The 20,431-nt window shown below is 58.2% G+C and overlaps 1 protein-coding gene across 50 annotated transcripts in view; it reads right to left on the bottom strand.

Moving 5' to 3' along the window:
* Window positions 1-20,431, bottom strand: part of AP1B1 (adaptor related protein complex 1 subunit beta 1) — a 45,489-nt gene that overhangs the window by 8,001 nt on the left and 17,057 nt on the right. For 14 of the 50 annotated variants that reach the window (XM_081542760.1, XM_081542741.1, XM_081542757.1 and 11 more), the window contains 13 exons: window positions 19,758-19,863; window positions 17,034-17,169; window positions 15,828-16,073; window positions 14,489-14,679; window positions 13,424-13,645; window positions 11,147-11,267; window positions 10,700-10,795; window positions 9,636-9,751; window positions 9,194-9,359; window positions 4,099-4,197; window positions 3,445-3,704; window positions 2,672-2,873; window positions 1,201-1,344 (listed from right to left, as the gene is read on the bottom strand). In XM_081542760.1, coding sequence (XP_081398886.1) covers window positions 1,201-1,344; window positions 2,672-2,873; window positions 3,445-3,704; window positions 4,099-4,197; window positions 9,194-9,359; window positions 9,636-9,751; window positions 10,700-10,795; window positions 11,147-11,267; window positions 13,424-13,645; window positions 14,489-14,679; window positions 15,828-16,073; window positions 17,034-17,169; window positions 19,758-19,863 — 2,105 coding nt within the window. Of the gene's footprint in view, window positions 1-1,200; window positions 1,345-1,890; window positions 1,912-2,640; window positions 2,874-3,444; window positions 3,705-4,098; window positions 4,270-9,139; window positions 9,360-9,635; window positions 9,752-10,699; window positions 10,796-11,146; window positions 11,268-13,423; window positions 13,646-14,488; window positions 14,715-15,784; window positions 16,074-17,033; window positions 17,170-19,757; window positions 19,864-20,431 lie in introns of all 50 variants that reach the window. The other 36 variants (XM_081542752.1, XM_081542730.1, XM_081542751.1 and 33 more) reach the window with 6 other exon arrangements.

The raw sequence follows: 20,431 nt of genomic DNA, 5'->3' as shown, positions 1-20,431 counted from the left end.
CGCCTGCCCTCACCACTGCCAGCCGGAACCCTTCTCCCCGCCGCCCCCATGTCCTGCCAGGCCTCCTTCCAGTTCAGCTCGTCTCCACCCCTAACAAAGCCCTCCTGTCCGGCCACCATCAGCAGTCAACAACTCCTCACGGGCTCCTTGCTTCTGCTGTAGCCCTTAAGTTTGGCCTCCACACAGTGGCCAAAGCGATCGCTCTTTAAGCTTCGTTTCTGCTTAAAACCCACTTTGCCAGGATGGAGAGCAAAGCCTCACAGCTGGGGCCGTGACCTCGCCAGCTCCCTGCCTCCTCAGCGTTAGTCCAGCCAGGAGTCTGGGGTGGGGTGGGACTACCTGGGTGGCACAGGGGGCATCTGAGGCACCTCTAGGCTGATAACGGGGAGAGGTTTAGCTGATTGGGGTCAGGGATGCAGCCGTGGGGATGGCAGGCTTCACCATGAGCCACTGTCCTGCAGACCTTGAGTATTTTCTGCAGGGTTTCAGCCTGCCCTGAAATTCCCAGGAACTTAATGATGGTGAAAATCAACAGAAGCCTGTTCTTTGTTTCGTCTGCAACTTTACTGGGAGTCAGTCGCCATATCAGAAACAAATGGCACCTCCAGCCCATCACTCATGGCACCCAAGCTGTGGTGCCACAGTGACTCTGCACTGCTGCCAACCCCTGGCAACGCCATCAGATCTGCTGGGGCGGGCGTGTGCAAGCCTTTACCACACTGAAATGAAGCATTCTGTTCTCTTCCTTTTAAGTCTTCTTAACGCGATAACGGCATCTTACCATTTCAGAAATTTTATGAGTAGGTAGATCTCATTCACTAGAAAAGGATGGGGCGCTATGAAGTGCCTGTCATCAACCTGGGGCACTGGGTCGAGCCGCACTGAGAACCACTGACCAGTCGCTAGATGGGGCTTCTGCCGTCCTCTGGAAGGTGAGCACCCCGCCTCAGCTCCCCATTTTCACTTTGCTAATTCTGACTTGATCCGGAGGACTGAGCTCCAGCAACAACCCCTCTGGGAAGCCTTCCCCAGGCCTCCACACCAGACTCAGCACCCCTTCCCTGTGCTCCTGCTGCGTCCGCATCGCTTGGCCAACTGCTGCTCCAGGCAACCCGGCTGGCCTGAGCCAACCCCACCCAGCAGGCCACTGAAGGAGCCCATACATCCGCCTCCAGTTTCCCCCGGAGCCACGGCACTTACTGCTTTGGGAGCCACATAGGATCCCGACAAGGTGCCCACGCCACTGGTCAGGTCAAAGAGGTCACTCAGGCCACTGCCCATGGGCGCTCCTAGGTTGGCTGGTACTGCTGCTGCTGGGGGTGCCACGAAGTTGGGGGCCCCGATCTAGAGAGGAAGAGAGAGGGGTCAGAGGCAGGCACACCAGGGGGAGTACAGCCGCCTGGCCCTTTAGAAGACGGGGGCGGGCAAGAGGGCGTCCCGCAGGGCCGCCTTCAGGTCAACTCTAAGTTGCAGAAACAAGACAGAGGGAGGTGGGTGAGAGGAGAGGCCGAGCCCTCCCGTGCCCTACAAGTCCCGAGGGAAGGAGCTGGGCACACTCATAAACTGGCAGCCCACGGATAAAAGGGGTACTCGACAAAGTGCTGTGAGGGGGCCGTGCTCAGAGACTGGAGCACACCCCTGGATGTCAGAGAGGGCTCGTGGGGGCCTCTGGACGACACGGCAACTTCATCGGAAGGTAGTGAGGGTGGGCTGAGGACCTAATGGACACGGGCACCAGGCAGTCAACGAAGAGGCTGCCAGGGTGCTGGACAGAGGCCAGGGCTAGCAGGGAAGGGCCGACGGCTCTGACATCCCCCAGCCCCGGGACGCTGGGCGGGTGACCGAGGAGCAGCAGGGACAAAGGCTTGGTGGCACAGGGTTGAACCATACCCCTTCAGGCTCATCCCCCATCTCCCAGCAGAAGCAGGCAGGGTGAAGAGAACAGGCAGCCACATGCAGAGAGAAAAGCCAGGAAAGAAGACACAGAGAGACAAGACAGGGAGGAAAGAGGGAGAAGATTAGTCACGGCTGTTCCCCCCGACCATATGGGGCCTGTGCGAGGCTGCAGCGGCCTAGGAGGGTCCCCGGTCTCTATGATGGGCAGAGCCCCCAGCACCCCACCCTCACTCGACCACCCTCGTCCTTCTGACCCTTTCCTGTGCTGTGGCCTTGGGGACCTGAGCCGGGCATGGCCGAGTGACAAGGGCCCAGGTGCCACCTCCACCCGGCTCTCCGGCTGCCTGAAGAATCCCAAGGAGACAGCAGGCCATCTTACCACCGCCTTCACAGGGAGGGGGCTGTCCCGCCCTCTCGTGGGCTTCTCTCAGGCCTGCTGGGCTGCTACCCCCAGTCGGTGCCACGTGTGGGGGAGTGGGCGCAGGGATGGCCCCCCCAGCCTTACAGGGCCAAGGTGCCCGTGGGGCCGGACTCATAGGGTAAGGGAGAACAGCCCCCAGGACGCTTGGGGTTCAGCAGCCCAGCGAGGGGCTAAGTCCTGCGTCTGCCACTTTGCAGCTGTGTGCACTAGGCAGGACAGCCACCTGACCCCTTTACGCCTCAGCTTCTCACTGACGGGGAGCTACATGATCCTTGGATGGTGTCTGGCAGAGAAGGCGTTCCTGATCCTTCCCCGAAGGCCACCCTCAACCTCGTCTGGGGCCCTACGACGTACCAGGCTGTCGAGGCCGCCACCAAGAAGGTCCACGGCGCCCATCTGCACTGCGGAGGTGGCCAGGGGTGGGCCGCTGACCGGAGGCCCAAGGTCCAGGTTGAGGAGGTCGCCCAGCAGGTCGCCCTGCGTGGGGACGACGTCCAGCTGCTCTCCGGGGGGCGCTCCAGCGGGGGCTGTCTCCGGGCTCTCTGTGCTCTCGCTCCTGCCGGGACGTGGGGAGAAGCTCAGCAGCGCGGGGAGTGGTGCCGTCTCAGAAGCCAGACCCCTCGTCTCCGGGATCCACCCCCAGGAGGGGCACCGGGCCTCCTCACTGTCCTGGAAGCCTGTCTACACCCCGCTTCCTCCCCTTCCCACGCCTGAGCCATCTTGTTCCGGGCTGAGGGGAGGAAGGGCCGTCTGTATTCCCCCAACTCAGCCCACTTTAAAGAGAAGACCCCCGGTGCTGGTCCCCAGAGGACAGGACACCCAGGCCAGAAGGCCGTGGGAGCCGCGGGGGAGGGACCTGAGCGGAACGGGGCTCTGGAGGCGGGCGGAATTGGGTCTGAGCCCAGCTCTGCTGCCTGGGCTCTTCATCGGGCCCTCAAGTGCTCTCTGCCTCTGGTCCCCGTCTCTTCAGGGAGGACGTCTCTCGGAGCTGTTGTCACCTAGTCCACACCTGGTGTGTAGTGAGCACTCACTACAGAGTCACTAGATGGTAATTCTGCTCAGACGCAGGTCCGAGCGCTGTGCTACTGAACCAGGGAGGTGGGCCGGCGACTGGCCCCTGGACTCACGAGGCGGTGCGGGGTGGCAGGCTCTTGTGCACGACGCCCCGGCCCCCCTCCACGAAGGCGCTGGGTGGCTTGTGGTAGACGGAGGCTAGCGTGCCGATGTAGCAGATGAGCTCGTCCAGCAGTGTGGGCTCGATGAGGTCCGTCTCTTCGGAGATGAGCGGCTTCTCGGCCAGCACCACCTCCTTGGCAGCCACAGGGTCTGTGGAGAGCAGGCGCCAGTAGATGTAGCCGCGGTCCCGCAGGTCTGGGTTGTCTGAGTCCTGGGAGGTGACGAGAAGGCCTTGAAACGCCGCCCACGTGGCTGATGGGGAGGGGGAGCCCACAACAGGGGGTCACAGGGTCGCTAACTTAACTGCCTGAATGCTGGTGGGAGCCTGTCCCTTTAGTGGCAGAGCAGACGCAGCCCAGCCCCCTGGTTCCCCTCAGGCCAGCCTGCCCCTGCCTCCACTCCCTGCCCCCTGCAGGCCTGCCCTCCTGGTTCTCAGGGACTTCCCTCTCCTCTCAGTTTACAGGCTGGCTCAGCATCGCCCCCTACCCCCGCCTGCCCTGATCTGTTTGACTGAGCTCCCTGAGCTGGGGATTAGGGGCAGGACTCCCCTGGCTCCCTGGGTGGAGCAAGAGCAGTGCTGGGCACGGCAGGGAGGCCGAACCCACCTGCGTGGCCAAGCTGAGGACCTGCTGCACCAGCTCCTGGGTCTCTGTCGGCTTCTTCAGAAAGAGCTTCACGATAGCCGTCAGCAGCTGCAGCTGCACCTGAGGAGGACGGAGAGGAGGTGAGGGGGGAGGGTGAGCTCCGGGCGGGGACAGCAGGGAACCAGAGAGGACCTCAGGGACAGAAAGGGCGTTCAAAGGCCGAGAGCGGCTCTCCTGGGTCTGGGGTGGCCACGCAAACAGGCCAGGCCAGCAGCGGGGTGGCTGTGCCAAGTATTCTGGACCTTGGCCTGAATGGTCAGGAGGAGGTGTGCGGCACCCCAGGCCGTCTGGGGACTGCTGTCCAGCGCCAGGACCCCAGAAACCCATCAGGGCTCCAGGCCCATGACCTTCAGGAACTCAGCTCATGGGGGCAACACGTGTGCCTGGTGGGCTTACCAGAGACCACCCGCCAACAAGTGGAGCGAGTGCCAGGCGAGCAGATGGGGGCAACTGGGCCCGCGGAGCCCTCCTCCTGAGGCGGAACTATGCCTGGCCGGCCCGCAGCAGCCCCACCTTCCGCCCACCCTGTCTGCATCTGAACGTGCCTCCTGTGCCCCCTCCCCACTTCCGCAGCTCCAGCCCCCTCTCCGGCGCTGCCCACAGTCCTGGCGATGCTTTGCAGCCACCTGGCCGCCCTGCGGAGCCCCTGAGGGTGGGGTTCGAGGCTGCCCCTGCTGCCTCCCCGGCTATCATTCACTCGAGAGCCGAGCCGGCGAGAAACAGGCACTTAAGAGAAACTTGCCAGGAAAAAAACTCGCTGACTCAAAACACACCTCTGAAAGAACAATTCTCCACATGCAGCCCTTCCTTAGCACCATCTCATTTTGTCAGCCCTGGCACAGGAAGACAACCAGAGGCTCCCAGATGGTGCCAGGGACAGGCCTGCGGCAGAAGGGCGGTGGTGGGACTGGCAGCAGATTCTGGGCCCGTCCAAACGACGGCACTTATAGACACAAGCGGTGGGGCTGCCCCGGTGCACAGGGCGGGCTGATGTTGGGAGGCAGGACCGAGCATCCAGAGTCCCTGCGATCTGGGGACACAGAGGCCAACGGCGGAGGAGCAGGCTGGCTGTCTCCAAGGCAAGAGGGGCTGGGGACTGGCTTCCAGACCAGGCTCAAGCCCCTGGCTGGGTGGCCGGGAGAAGGCCACTCACCCTCAGCTGGTGAGGGAGACGCATGGCCTACTTCAGGGGCTCTTGGGAGCGCTGAAGACACAAGCCATGGCGGCGGACTTGGAGCCAGAGCTAGACAGCACTTCCTCTGAATGCTGATTCCGTCACTTCCCAGCTGGTGACCCTGAACAAGTCATTTAAGTGCTGAGTCTGCTTCCTCCTCTATAAAATGGATGCAATGCCTCACAGGGTTGACGGGAATTCAGTTCAGTTCAGTCGCTTGGTTGTGTCCGACTCTTTGCGACCCCATTAACCGCAGCACGCCAGGCCTCCCTGTCCATCACCAACTCCCAGAGCCCACCCAAACCCATGTCCATAGAGTCGGTGATGCCATCCAACCATCTCATCCTCTGTCATCCCCTTCTCCTCCTGCCCTCAATCTTTCCCAGCATCAAGGTCTTTTCAAATGAGTCAGTTCTTCGCATCAGGTGGCCAAAGTATTGCAGTTTCAGCTTCAGGATCAGTCCTTCCAATGAATATTCAGGACTGATTTCCTTTAGGATGGACTGGTTGGATCTCCTTGCAGTCTAAGGGACTCTCAAAATTCCATAGGAAGTCAATGAGATAACCAACGGAAAGAACCGTGTCCTCTGCACAACAGTGGTTATGGCTGTTGCCCACACCGCCACAACCACCACACAGGGACTCTTTGCCAAGCTCTCCCCAGCCCTGGGCGGCTGGCTGCTGGCGCTCATTTCCCCCGTCCATCTGCTGTGCTGCCTGGAACTAAGGCTGAGGCGGCTCCCTGCCTAGCTTCCCCTGCCCCACACACACCAAGGCCCGCATCAGCCTGTAGCTCAGGGCTTGTTGTTGTTCAGCTGCTAAGTCGTGTCTGACTCTTTGCGACCCCATGGACTGCAGCATACCAGGCTCCTCCGTCCTTCACTATCTCCCAGAGTTTGCTTAAATTACTATCCACTGAGTCAGGGATGCCATCCAACCATCTCATCCTCTGTTGTCTCCTTCTTTTGCCCTCAGTCTTTCCCACCATCAGGGTCTTTTCCAATGAGTCGACTCTTTGCATCAGGTGGCCAAAGTATTAGAGCTTCAGCATCAGTCTTTCCAAAGAGTATTCAGGGTTGATTTCCTTTAGGATTGACTGGTTTGATCTCCTTGCTGTCCAAGGGACTCTCAAGAGTCTTCTCCAACACCACAGTTCAAAAGCATCAATTCTTTGGCGTTCGGTCTTCTTGATGGTTCAACTCTCACGTCGGTATGTGACTACTGGAAAAACCATAGCTTTGACTATACGGACCTTTGTTGGCAAAGTAATATCTATGCTTTTTAATATGCTGTCTAGGTTTGTCATAGCTTTTCTTTCAAGGAGCAAGTGTCTTTGAATTTCATGGCTACAGTCACCATCTGCAGTGATTTTGGAGCCCAAGAAAATAAAATCTGTCACTGTTTCCACTTTTTCCCCTTCTATTTGCCATGAAGTGATGGGACTGGATGCCATGATCTTAAGTTTTTTGAATGTTGAGTTTCAAGCCAGCTTTTTTACTCTCCTCTTTCACCTTCATCAAGAGGCTCTTTAGCTCCTCTTCACTTTCTGCCATTAGGGTGGTGTCATCTGCATATCTGAGGTTGTTGATTATTCCTCTTGCAGTCCTGATTCCAGCTTGTGATTCATCCAGACCAGCATTTTGCATGATGTACTCTGCAAATAAGTTAAATAAGCAGGGTGACAGTATACAGCCTTGTCATACTCTTTTCCCAATTCTGAACCAGTCAGTCGTTCCATATCTAGTTCTAACTGTTGCTTCTTGATCCGCATACAGGTTTCTCAGGAGACAGCTAACGTGGTCTGGTATTCCCATCTCTTTGAGAATTTTCCACAGTTTGTTGTGATCCACACAAAGGCTTTAGTGTAGTCTATGAAGTAGAATTAGATGTTTTTCTGGAAGTCCCTTGCTTTCTCCATGATCCAACAGATGTTGGCAGTTCGACCTCAGCCCCCTGCAAAGGGGCCGATGCCCCTGCCCACGGCTGGAGAGGCTTAGGAGCCAGGACGAGGGGGCTCAAAAAGACAATCTAAAGTAAGTTCCCAAATCGTAAAGCACTAAGTATTCTTATAAAAGCATTTAACTTGCCTCCCATGAGGCAAAGGAAGCAGGCCAATCACCACCACCACCTAACTACCGTTGCTGAGCACGGAGCAGGCAGTTTACATGCACAAGTCTGAGGATGCCCTCAGCTGACCAGGAGATAGGAGAGGGCCTCCCACCCCCACGATGGGAGTGTAAACCAGAACCACCTCTATGCCGGGGCAGTCTGGACACAGCAACCTGGACCGGCAATGCTCAGGCCTTCCTACCAGCACCACTCTCCTAAGAACCCGTCCTCCAGCTGTGCCTGCAGACGAGCTTCCCACAGCTCATTCCTAGCAGAGCTGTTTAAAAGAGCAGAAGGTTGGACACCTAAATACCAGTCAGGGACCCAGCTTAAACAGGGTCCTTCTGCAAGAAGCTAGGAAGCTGTAAAAAGCTCTCACAATGTCATGGCCTTCAGATGTATTTTTAAGGGAAAAATGCAACCTGCTGATCAGTTTGAATTTGCATGGTTTGCTACAAGTAACATTTAAAAATAAGTGAGAAGGAAATATATATACAGTTGGTCCTCATGATTCAGAGGACATACCTGCAAATCTGTCTGCTTACTAGCATTCAGTCATGACCCAAAACCCATGCTTATGGCACCTTCACAGTCATTCACAGACGTGCAGAGCAGTGAATGCATGCGTTGCCTGACATACAAGCTCCTGGCTGAGGTCAAGAGAGATGGTGCTCAGTTCTCATCGTAAACGTGCCACATTGTTCACAGCTTGGGGCCTTTTGTTGGTGATTTTGCTGTTTACAAGGGGCCCACCCCACCCCAGTGTAGAGCTGGAGAGCTGTCTGGGGCTCCTAAGGGCAGGAAGGCTGAGATACGCCTTTGGAGAAAATACATGTGTCAGATGAGCTTTGTTCAGGCGTGAGTTATAAGTTCAATGCTAATGAATCAATGGAATGTATTAAGCAAGGTGTCTTTAAACAGAAACATACATAAAACTATGTTTATCTTGACCAGTAGATAAAAATGCAGTGACTGGAGGTGTGTAGAAACACGACTCTCTATTTCTCCCGGGAGCGAGTGTTTAGCTTACTAAATCAGAATTTGACTTTTTGGAATGTTAAGTATCACAAGTGATGAAATTTGACTATTTTTTGTCTCTGTAGAGGAACTGGCTGGTGTGTTCCTAAACTCGCTCTCTCTGGAAGCAAACTCCCCCACACTCCCCCCAGAAACCAATAAGTAACATGGTGCCTTCCGGGAGAACTCAAGGCCAGGAGAGTGGCAGGAAACAGAATTTTCACTATATATTCTTTTGTGTCTTTTAGGTTTTGAACTAAGTCAATGTAGTACCTATCCAAACATAAAGACAAAATTAAAACAAAGTCAGGACTTCCCTGGTGGTCCAGTGGATAAGAATCCACCTGCCAACGCAGGAGACACAGGTTTGATCCCTGCTCCAGGAAGATCCCACAGGCCCCGGGGCAACCAAGCCCACGTACCACAACTACTGAGCCTGTGTACCTGGAGCCCGTGCCCCACAACGAGAAGCCTGCGCCCCACAACTAGAGAGCAGCCCCCGACCACTGCACTAGAGAAGCCCGCATGCAGCCATGAAGATGCAGCAGAGCCAAAAATAAATTAACAACAACAAAACCAGAAATGTCTGCAGCCTGCAGAGTCCTCCACCACAGGCTGTCCTCAGGAGCCCCCCTCAGGCGCCACAGTGAGGGAAACAGGCCACACCTGTCCCCCGCTCATCTCTCACACGGATGTCCACACGGTGAGGGTGCTATCAGGAGGGGCAGGGCCCTGAAGCCCGCAGGTGCGACTCACCTGGGTGCTCTCATCGTGGAAGCCCTCCAGGAAGCTCTCCAGCAGCTCGTCCGCGTTGTCTATCCGCTCGGCGTACTCGCCCACGATCCAGATCATGGCGGCCCGCGCCTCGGGCTCGTCCAGGGAGTCTAGGTTCTCACACAGCGTGGCGATCACGCTCTCGTACCTGCAGACCAGGGCACAGCCAGCATGTGAGCACCGAGGGCACCCAGGCTGCCCATGAGGGGACAAGAGACACGGGCAGCTACTCTACAAGAGCCCGAGAGGCTGGTGAGTAACAGGATATGAGCTTTATCCTTTCCGTTTTGGTTCTTATTTAGGCCTGGGGAGTAGGGCAGCAGGGAAGTAAGGAAGAGGGAGCCGCTCCCGTGCTCCTCCTCCCCCCATCCCCGGCCCCACAGAACCACAGCGTCCTCACGGGCAGGGAGCGGTGACCACGCACTTGTTGGGGTACTTGCGGAAGATGTCCTTGATGACCACGATGGCTTCCTGCACCACGTAGTTGACCTTGGTCTGGATGAGATCGAGCAGCGTGCTCACGCAGCGCTCAGCGGATTGCTGTGTGGGAAGAGGAGAGTGTGGGCCAGGCCTCGTGGCCACATCCAGCAGAACCTCTGCCCAACTGCCTGGGTCAAGGGCTCAGTCACACCTTGCCCACGTCAGGAAAGCAGGTAACAGGTGAGAGGATGCATGCGGAATGGTGGCTCTGGGATGGCAGGGGCACTGGAGACAGAACTAGACTGAGGGGAGCCCGGCAGAGTTTCTGAGAGCGGGGGGGCGGCGCCTCCGGAGCTCTCCCGGGCCAAGCCCTGAGGGCAGGGCTTCACTTCTGCTTGCTCCACAGAATGGGCTCCAGTGACCAAAAACGCTTAGGAAGCCTCTGCTGGGACCAGACCTCCCCACACCCCCTAACTCCAACACACTGCATCAGACTGTGGGAGCGACTCCTCACTGCCATCATAGGTGCCAAAGGGGAAATGTCTCAAGAGGCTGGGCTCAAGGGACCCCCTGGCCTCCAGGGACCCATTTAAGGAGAGTCGGGTCAGTGGCCCAGGAACATCTCCAGAGGCAGAGAACATGAGGGATGTAGGGCCAGGATGAAGGGCCCTCAGACAGGGGTCTGAGTGACCCTTGAAAATTTGGAGAAAAGGGCACACAGACGATTGAATCATAAAACTTGCCAAAACACTCAGCAGGCAGAGCCCCCTGCCCCAAAGTCCATGAAGTGAAAGCTAGGTCTACTGGGGCCACCATCAGCTTGGGCTGCCCCGTCTGTGCTAACGCTGCAGGAGGTCCCGTGATGATGACGGGCTGATTTCATCTGCAGCAACTCAGAGGCCCAAGGGAGATTACAGATGAGGAGGAGCCAAGTCTGCACCATGGGGGCCTGCGGGGCTCCCGGGTCGTGAGCAGCTGTCAGATTCTGTTTGAATCAGACCGGTCTCCTGGCTTCGGACTCCTTTCCCTTCCTCCTTCCTCCCACCCCAGACAGTCTCAGAGGCTCACCTCCACCTTGATGGCACAACGGCCGATGGCTCGCACAGCCTTCCGTACAAAGTCCACATCCACCTCGGTCGCGTACTCTTTCAGCTCCGCCAACACCTGGGGCCCAGAGAGAGGAGATGGAGTTGGGGGGATCTGGCAGGGCACCCTCCTGGAAGACCCCTGGGCTGGCGGTGAGCACAGACACAAGCACGATGGGATTCTGCCCCCTGTTCAAGGAGCGAGTCCTGAGGGAGGGAGGGAGCTCTCAGGTGCCCCGAGAAGAAACCAGAAGGACGGCTCGTCAGGGCCGGACAAGCCTTGTTTCGGGTGATCTAGCTAACGCATGCACTTCGATGGATGGATAAGTAATAACAGAAAGAGTAGGCTCATTCATCACAAAAATCCCCAATAACATTTGTGGAGAGCTTGGTCACGAAGCCCAGGGCCCGGACACCACCCTCTGCTGACCTGGGCGATGTTAGCCTGGGAGGCCAGGCGGATCATGATGTCCAGCTTCTCCAGCTTCACGTAGATGGGGTCGTTGTATTTCACGAAGAACACCTTCATCTCATGCTTCAGGATCTCAGGCCTGGGGGTGGGCGAGGTTGCCCGAAGAGCAAGTCAGGGGCCTATGAGAAAACCCTCTCACGTCTGCTGGGACATTTCTGGGGTCGGACGTGGGCCTGACATCCATGAAGGCAGTGACTCCCATGGCTGCACGCTCCTGGGCAGGGGACCTGCGACCAAGGTTCTAACCAGCTCCTCCGTGTCCAACCACATCCCAGGAAGGGAAGCAAGAAACCGTTCATATTCAGGAGGTCACAGGCACCAGGCAACAGGCTTGGAAGTCAGGCCTCAGTTTCAGTTCTAGCTGGTGACCTCAGGCCCGTCTTCTCACTCGTGAGACGGGAAGCATTCTGTCAGAAACATTACCATCGCAGGCCTGAGCTGCCAGTCCTGGGAAGGCCTGGCGTCTGGGAACCTGGCTCTCGAGATTGCTCCCACTGTTCCCGAGCAGGACACAGGGGTTGACTGTGCCTTGACTGACGGGGTAGGGGGCTCAGGAGGCCGGCGCGAGGACTCCTCCAGACGCCACCTGGCTTTCGCCCTACGATCCAGCTGTACAGCCCCACTAGGCCGACAAACCTCAGCCACAGGGACGATATGCCGTCTCCCGTGAGTCCTTCTAGTGAACCTCTGAATGTGTGCGTGCGGGTCCTAGGGACCTCGACACCTACATGAGAGGCAGATGCAAAGCACCTGGCATGACGCATGCCTGCCTCTGAGAAGGCACCGGCTGTCAGCAAGCGTCCGTGCTCCTCCCTCCACCGGCACCTCCTGCCTCCTTGTCCCCAGCTGAGGAAACCTGAGGGGGAGCGGCCCGCCCTGGGTCACACATCTGCTAATCGGGGCGGGAGCGTGGTGAGAGTAACCACCCCTACCCGGCTCCTACTCCCACGGCCTTTCCATAACGGAGAGGCGGAATCGAACAGTGACGAGGGGGGAAGACACAGCGGGAGAAAGGAGGGGCCCTGCGCCCCTGGTGCTGCTGAGCAGGCTGCGGTGGGGTGGGAGGGCTCCTGGTGAAGCAGGAGCCTCAGGCATGCTGGTGGGGGCGGTGGGGTCCTGCACTGGCCGGCTGGAGAGGTGGTTTCCGCCATCAGGACTAGCTGCCCAGCGCACGTGGGGCCCGGGCCTGGCGGTGCCTCAGCATCAGGCTCAGCCTCTTGGGAGTCTGGCTTGTTAAATAAATCCTGTAAGGGAGCCCCTCCTGCTGATCGGGCTGCACGGACCACAACACCTCACTAGCCCCACACTGCAACTATGACTCCTGTCTCGTCCTCTGCTTAGACACGCACACAGCTTTCCCCAATTTACCGCCCAAACCTCTACAAACGTCCCAAATCCCCTGATGCTTCTGGGACCCCAGGCACGCGCTCAGAACCAGACTGAGGCTACAAGGACAGGGAGCCTGTGCAGTCTTCCGAGAAAGATCATGTACGAAAGGTGCTTGTTCTGCCTGCGAATTAGCTGCTGATGGAGCTGTTTGACCAGAGAGGCTGGAAGCTGAACTGCAGAGTCTGCCCCGCCCCACCCCCAGCACGGAGCTGCCGGGCCCCTCCCAGGATGGTTCATGGCTTGTTCGCCCCACCCGCCCGGGTGCCTTCCCTTAGGAGCAGCGGCTCACTGCTGTGGTCACCCCTGCAGGGTGGACAGAAACGGGTGCTCAGCACTCTGAGCAGCCCCGGGGCTGATGCAGAGTCCATGGCGGCCTCCAGAGCTCGCACTCCTTCCCCAGGAAGAAGGCATGCGCACACACCACCTTACACCCTGCTTCAGGAGGGCTCTGGGGACTCGGGCCAGCGACTGTCCGTGGTTAAGAAGCGCACGCTAGCCTCTACCTGTCCAGGCTAAGCCAAGGCTTCTCAGCCTCTCACTGCTGGCGTTCTGGGGGTGGGAGTGGGAGAGGGGTGCTCCTGTGCGCCTTAGGCTGTGGAGCAGCCTCCCGCTTCCACCCCTAGATGCCAGCAGCAGCAGCCCCCACCATGACAACCAAGAATGTCCCCAGATGTTGCCAAATGTCCCCTGGGGGACAAAGATACCAGTGGCTGAGAATCCCTGGCGTAAGCTGTCAAGATACCCTATCTGGTGACAGGCCAGTCTCCCTTCGGAGCCCCCGTTCTCAGCAGAGACCGCCCCCTCCCAAGCCTGGGGTACAGTGCCCGCGTGCAGCAGTCCCGCTACCTTTTCTGCACGATGAGATTGATGTTCCGCAGGGCCACGTACTGCAGCTCGGGCTCGGCCGACAGCAGCGTGACCAGGGGCGGCGCCAGCTTCTTGAGCAGCGTGCCGTAGTAGTCCAGGTCCTTGGACAGCATCTCCATGAACTTCATCAGCACCTTCACAGCCGAGAGCACCACTGCAGAGTTGGCGTGGGACAGCCTGGGAGTGACCCGCTCACAGATGCTGCGGGCCGTTCCGAGGGGCGAGCAGGAGAGACAGACGGGGGAAGTGCCCTGTGTTTAGTTATCAAGACAGCGTGTCTCCTGTGGGAGGGAGCTCTAGATCCCGGTTCTCTTTCCTGCAGGTCAAAACCACTTGGAGCCTCAGTTTCCTCATCTAAAACACGGGAGAGGGTGATGCCAACTTCACATGGTGGCTGGGAGCTTAACTGAGACAACGCGTGTCCAGCACTGAGCATAGTGCCTGGCAGTCAGTAAATACTGGAGAAATGTCAACTCCCTGCCTTCTGTCATGAGGGCACTCAAAGCGGGCAGGGTACCATGCTGGTTAGCACCAAGAGTCAGGGGAGATCTAGCCGAGTGACCTGTGACCTCCTCCACCTCCCTGTGAACCCGAGACAGTGATGGAGCTGCTTTAAAGAAGATCGCGCACGGGGGAAGCACCCAGCAGAACCCTGGGCACCCTGTGGGATTCAACGAACGGTGGCTCTCACGCTACCTCCCGCCTCAGCCTGCGGTGACCAACGTCTCTCATCAGCTGCCTGAGCAGGCCCTGGGTTCCGTTCTGTGCCCTCCGTGAGCAGCAGGCTGACTGCCCGAAGCCACACCACTGCCAGCCTGGCTGTGTGTCTGAGGACGGCCTGCGGGGTGAGGCCCTGGGCAGAGGCCCGTTGGAGCCCCACCCCGGGCCCTCACCTCTGGGCCTCCCGGTCGTCTCTGGGCCTCCCGGTCATCTCTGGGCGTGTGGGGGCCCCGGCCTGGCAAGGCGCCCACCCCGGCCCTCACCTCTGGGCCTCCCGGTCGTCTCTGGGCGCGTAGCTGGCCAGGCGCCCCCCCCGGCCCTCACCTCTGGGCCTCCCGGTCGTCTCTGGGCGCGTAGCTGGCCAGGCAGTCCAGGAGGAAGATCTGGCCCCACTCCGTGCACTCGTTCAGGGCTGTGAGCAGCTTGTTGACGGACTGCGGGTTCAGGTCGAGCAGGTTGCTGCTGGGGTGAGACTCGGCGATCTCCGAGAGGGCGGCCACCGCGTTCGCCACCACCTGTTGGGAGGGTGGAGGGGGCAGAGGCTGGGGCGCTGCCCACAGGCCAGGGCAGCAGGCAGCTCACGATGGTGGCCAGTCAGAGTGCAAACATCCTGAAAGGGGTATGACCCGAAGGGCAGGGTCTGGAGCACCAAGACCCACCGCAAGCCCCCGCTCCACTGACTCCTCTGTGAGCTGAAACTGAGCGTACCCGCCATTAAAGAAAACCACAACGAGAGAGATCTACTCCGAGTTCCTGGCGAGAAAGCTCCCTAACACAGTCACACTCTACCAGCTACAGCAGCTCGCTCTGGGCTTGACAACCATGCCTCTCAGAGCCAGACGCTTCCCGCGGAGCCAGCCCCTCAGGGCATGGGCACAACTGGGGCCTGGAGCACAGAGGGGTCACCAGGCGAAGCTCCGGGCCCGCAACCATTTCCTCCACGAGAGCAGCTGTTCCCACAGGGGTGATGGGAGGTTTTCAGCCTTCCCCTGACCAAGCAGCACTCCAACGGCATCCCTGTACTGGCCACTGGGCGCCCACCTGCGATGGGTGTCTCAGAGAGACACAGAACAAGATGTCTGGGGGGGCAGGTCGTACGTTTCACTTTAAACATGGCCCCACTGTTCTCCAAACTGCTGCCAGCCCCACCATGAGGAGACAGCTCCCCTTCCAGACGTGCACTGTGCCCGGCGCGCCAGGCTACGCTACTTCCAGGGTGACCCTCTACAGCCCTGCAAGAAGCGGGGAAGCAGGGAGCCCCTCCCGGTCAGAGCTCTCTGATGGTCTTGGTGAGAGGACAGTGATGACGACGGTGACTGGAAGGGGAAGGAGGGCACAGCCACTGTGCGCCAGGCTATGCCAGGCAAACCACCTTCAACACTCCCGGCAGCCGCGCAGAATTAGATCCGGCTTACTGAGAAAGAAGAGAGGGCTCGGGAAGGTCAGGCGGCTTGCCCGCAGCCACACAGCCCCTTAGAGAGGCTGCGCAGAGAAGCTCACTCCAAAGATGGCGCCCAAACCACTGTGGGTAGGAGAACAGCTAGCCCACCCGCAGGGCTCTGCCTGTCCAGAACCGGGGCTGTCTGGTGGAGGCTCAAAGCCCAGGGCTTCCCAAGCAACCCTGAGGGTGGTGGAGACGGCACAGCGGGCGGCAGAGACTCACCATGGGGTTAGAGTCAGAGATGAGGTCTTTGAGGGTGTCCAGGAAGCCCTGGTCCTCTACCAGCTGGGCGTTGATGTCGTGGAGCTTGGCCACACACACGGCTGCCGTCTTGCGCACGTAGGGGTCCTCGTCCTTCAGGCACTTCCGGAGTGGCTCGCACAGGTACTCTGTGATCTTGTCAACACGGATGCAGCCCATGGTCCGCACTGCCAGGGCCCGGATCAGGGGGTTGGGGTCCTCACAGTCCTGAGGGGAACCAGCCATTGGCCAGGGGCAGGTTGAGCAACACCAACCAGATGGCTGCTGTGGGGCCTCCCACCGACTGCGGCCAACAGCACCGAAACGAGGGGTATGTGTGGGCATCTGGGCTTCCCCGGTGGCTTAGGGAAAGAATCCACCTGACAGTGCAGGAGACACAAGAAATGCCAGTTCAATCCCTGGGTCGGGCAGATCCCCTGGAGAAGGAAATGGCAACCTACTCCAGTATTCTTGCCTGGGAAACCCCATGGACAGAGGAGGCTGGTGGGCTACAGTTTTTGGGGTCACAGAGAGTTGAACACGACTGAAGCGACTGAGCACACCCACACCTAGGCAGAGGCACCTAGCATCTGCCAGATACCAGGCTTTGTACGGTTCCCTCTGATGCTCAGAGCAGACAGGCAATACTGTTCCCGTTTCACAGGTGAGGGAGCTGAGGCTCTCAGGAGGGTCAGGAGCTCAGCCAGTCACAGAGCAGAGCCACAATTTGAGCTGCATCCATCCAGCACCACAACCCTCAATTTTCCTACTGGGACACAGAACCCCCCTCCACCCACGTACGGGTGTTGAGGGGGCTGGGGAGCTAAGGTTTTAAAGGTGCACAGAGCTAACAATGCAAGTCCCCACTTATCCTCCACCTGGAGGACAGAACACGCAGAAAGGGGCGAAGTCTAGAAGGGCAGCAAGACGCCTTCAGACACATGCTGCAAATGACACAGGGCCCGGGGACCCACAGGCCTGGGGCAACCTCACTGGGAATGAGTTAGCAGGCTCTGTGGCATCTGATTTTCTGGAGACAGTGGGAGCCCTCCACTGGAGGAAGAGTCCCCAGGTGGGGAGTCAGACGGGCGGAAAAGAGCCTCCGTGTTTCTACCGGGGGCCGCGGCGCCGCACCCAGGGAGACCGAGCAGTGAGCAGCCCTCCCAGCCCCGCCCAGCCCCTCCGCACCTTCACAAAGGTGTTGACGGCCATGATGGCCATGTCGGGCTGACTCTTGGCGTAGTTCATCAAGTACAGGTACACCAGCTTCTTCAGCTCCAGGTTGTCCGTCTGCATACAGTTCACCACATCGGGAAAGAGGGCGCTGGAAGGTCAGAGCCGCGTCAGTGTGGGGAAGCCCAAAGGGAAGAAGAGGAGGACTCTTCCGGCAGCTGATGGGGGCTGGGGAGGAGGGGGCGTGCAAAGGGGGCAGGAAACATAACAGGACTTCCCAGTAAAGGCGGGGCAGCAGCTCCGTCACCCTGAGCATCTGTTGGTAGAAATGGAATTACAAAGGGCAATTTAAAAGCCAAAAAGTCCTCTGTTCTTTTCACAAGGCTCATACATGAGCTCTGGAGTCTATCAGACCTGGCTCAGAGCCAGCTCTGCCTCTTGCTAGCTGTATCAAGCTGGGAAAATTTCTGTATCCCCTGTTTCGATTTTCTCATTTGCAAGAAAGAGAAATAACAAGGGCCCATTTCACAGGGTCCTTGTTATAACTGAAAGAGACAACATACTCAAGGGTGCCTAGTCCTTGACACTTAGGAGGTGCTACAGAAATGAAAATGATCGTTTTTCCTTGTCTGATACTTGATGTGGTCTCTTATATCAGGCTGCTGGTTGCAGAGGGATTAGGGGAGCTGGGCTGGGCTGGACCACGGACACTACAAGGCACTCACTAAGAACCAGCCCACATGCACAGGGCACACACCACAAGCCAGGCTCGGTGCTAAGGGCTTTTCATATAACCTCATTTAAGAGCCCTGAGAAGCCTGTAGATTATCCCCATTTTACAGAAGACAATGATGAGGCTCACAAACGACAAATAACTGCCTAAGGTGCCAGGTCTGAGTCCAAAGCCTTTTTGCTCATGAGTGCTGGTATACTGGGCAGAACCCTTCCCAACATGGTACCCACAGTCCCGGGGTCACAGGCTCCTTGAGATGTGAAATATAGTCAGTGGCCGGTTTTCTGCCTCTGAAATTATCACCTCCTCTTCTCAATTTTCGTGACTTTATGGGCAAAGACATGGGAACAGAGACTTAAGAGGGGAAAGTAAGTTTTCTGGGCCCGGACAGGCAGGCGAGTCCAGTTGCTGAAGCCGCTGCGTCACCCTGGAAGACGCCAGGCCAGGAAGGGGGGAGCTGAGGAGCCCGCCTCGCTTTCCTGGGCCTGTCACATCAGCAGAAGCTCATCCGAGACAGAGAACAAAGGTGCCTCCTCTGTGACAGGCAGGGGTTCTAAGTGAAGGAGAGCGATGTGGTCCTGGGAGGACTGTGTCTTGGAAGGAGGCCTGGTTTTCCAGCAGATGCCGGATCCCTCTGCTGCTCTGTCCTCCACAGGTTTGTCTGCAGAACTGTCTCTCCTGTGACACTGTTAGGAGGTCCCTTGCTGAGCATGGCGATGGGACAGGGCAACCCCTGGAGAAGCCTGGAGTAGTGGGGTCCTGCTGAGGGATCCGGATGGGGAGTCGCTCCCTGTTGGCACCCAGGCCTACCAAGCACGGGCTGGAGACCACAAGGGCACAGCAGAGAGGAAATGGAGGAAAGCACCCTGGGTCTGCATTTCAGAAGGGCTGGGTGTTAAGTCTGGTTCCACCATTACCCAGGCTGCCCACGTGACCACCGGGCAGTCATTGTTTCTGGTTTCTTTGGCAGGAAAACCTTCCTTACCTACAGAATACAAGGGACAGCCAGGAACACACCTGAACGTGTTCTCCGACTCTCAAATGCTCTGCAAGCGTTGAGTGTCATAAAGCCTCGCCCTGTCCCTGGGGACCTGACAGCGTGGGGACGGGAAGCACACGTGAGACGAGGGCAGTTCAGGGGGCCCCTCCCTGGTCCAGGAGCAGGACTCGGCACTCCCCCTGCCAGGGACCTGGGTTCAGTCCCTGGGGAGGGAGCTAAGATCCCGCAAACCAGGCAGTGAGGCCAAAAAAACAGTAATAAAGATAAAAAGAAGAATGTCTAGAATTTAGAATTAGCGACAGGAACACAGCAAGTGCTGCATATTCAGGGCAGTGGGCTGGCGTCATGAGGGCGGTGGCAGGGTAAATGGAAAACAGGAAGGGACACTCCAGGCTGGGAAGATGTGTGAAGAGAGGAGTGGCCACAAGTCTGCACATGACCTGCTCTGGCAACAGACGCACCCCGGAGGGCGGACCTGAACAAGCCCGACCTGCAGGTGGCCTCCACCTACACGGTGTTTATCTCTTTGTGCAGGAGCCGAGGGCCCCAGCCAAGGATGGAGCCTGGACCCGAGGCAGTGACAGCACTGCGTCTTAACCACAGGACTGCCAGGGAGTTTCCTTATCTGGCAATCTAAAGCGGAGATTTAAAATGAAAAATCCAGATTCCCCATTCTTTTTAAAAGACCTGGCCCCACTGGGGTCATCTCCCCAGCAGCAATGTCCTCTGGAGTTGCTGACGGGGCACGCACCACATTCGCTTCACTGTCCGCTGCCCTCTCAACCCAGCCCACTTCACTTGCTCTAAGACTGCCTGACCCCATCGGCATCTGAGCACGTGACCCCTCTGCAAACAAAACCTTCTGTCTGGAAAGGAGGTTTGTGAAGGGAACGACACGAGGGACGGGTCCTTAGGGATGCCTACAAGGGGAGATCTGAACTGGACCCAAGCTCAACAGCCTCCCTCTTCCGGCCCTCCCAGACGCAGCCGGCCTGCCCCTGCACACCTGACGTCTTTGCCCACGGTCATGGACGCGATCACTTTCTTCACCGCCTCCTTCTTCTTCTCCTTCTTGTCGCTGTTCAGCTCCGCCTTCAGCTCAAAGATCTCCCCTAAAAAAGGAGGCAGTGTGAGTGATCCATCTCCACCTGCCAGGGGGCGATTCCCAGTCTCCAACCTCCAAAAGAAGGGGAAGGAGGCAGAGAAGACACTCTGCTGCCCGCTGAGGGCAGTTTTAGGTCCTGGGCTCGGTGGGGCAGGCAGCAGAGGATGGAAGCCTGGGGGTCACGCTGAACTGAGGGGAGAGGAACTGGGGAAGCTGTGGAGACAGGAGGAGTGCGGACAGGTCCTGCTCAGCTAAAAACACACAGAGGGTGCAGGGTTCTCCTCAGCCACCGCGCCCAGCACGGGATGGAACCTGGGGACGTGAGGTTTGAGGGGGAAAGGCAGGATCTGCTCAATTCCCACACATGGCTTTTGCTGTTTTCCTAGAGCCTCGAGTTAAAAGAGCTCACTCAGGGTTTCACTTCCTGAGCCACAAGTGGTGGCTCAGATCTGAAAATGGGAATTCGGCTGGCCCACAAGGGCTCCGGGGCTTGATAAACCGTTCTCGAGAACTTGAGGATCTGACAAAAGCAGTCGAGGAAGCAGCCCCCTTCAGGGCCCTGACAGCCCCAATGA

Source organism: Giraffa tippelskirchi, chromosome 11, assembly GCF_054371585.1.
Source record: "Giraffa tippelskirchi isolate mGirTip1 chromosome 11, T2T-mGirTip1v1.2.pri, whole genome shotgun sequence".
NCBI lineage: Eukaryota > Metazoa > Chordata > Mammalia > Artiodactyla > Giraffidae > Giraffa > Giraffa tippelskirchi.
Note: the sequence above shows the minus strand (reverse complement) of the source record. Positions and strands in the feature narration are given on the sequence as shown.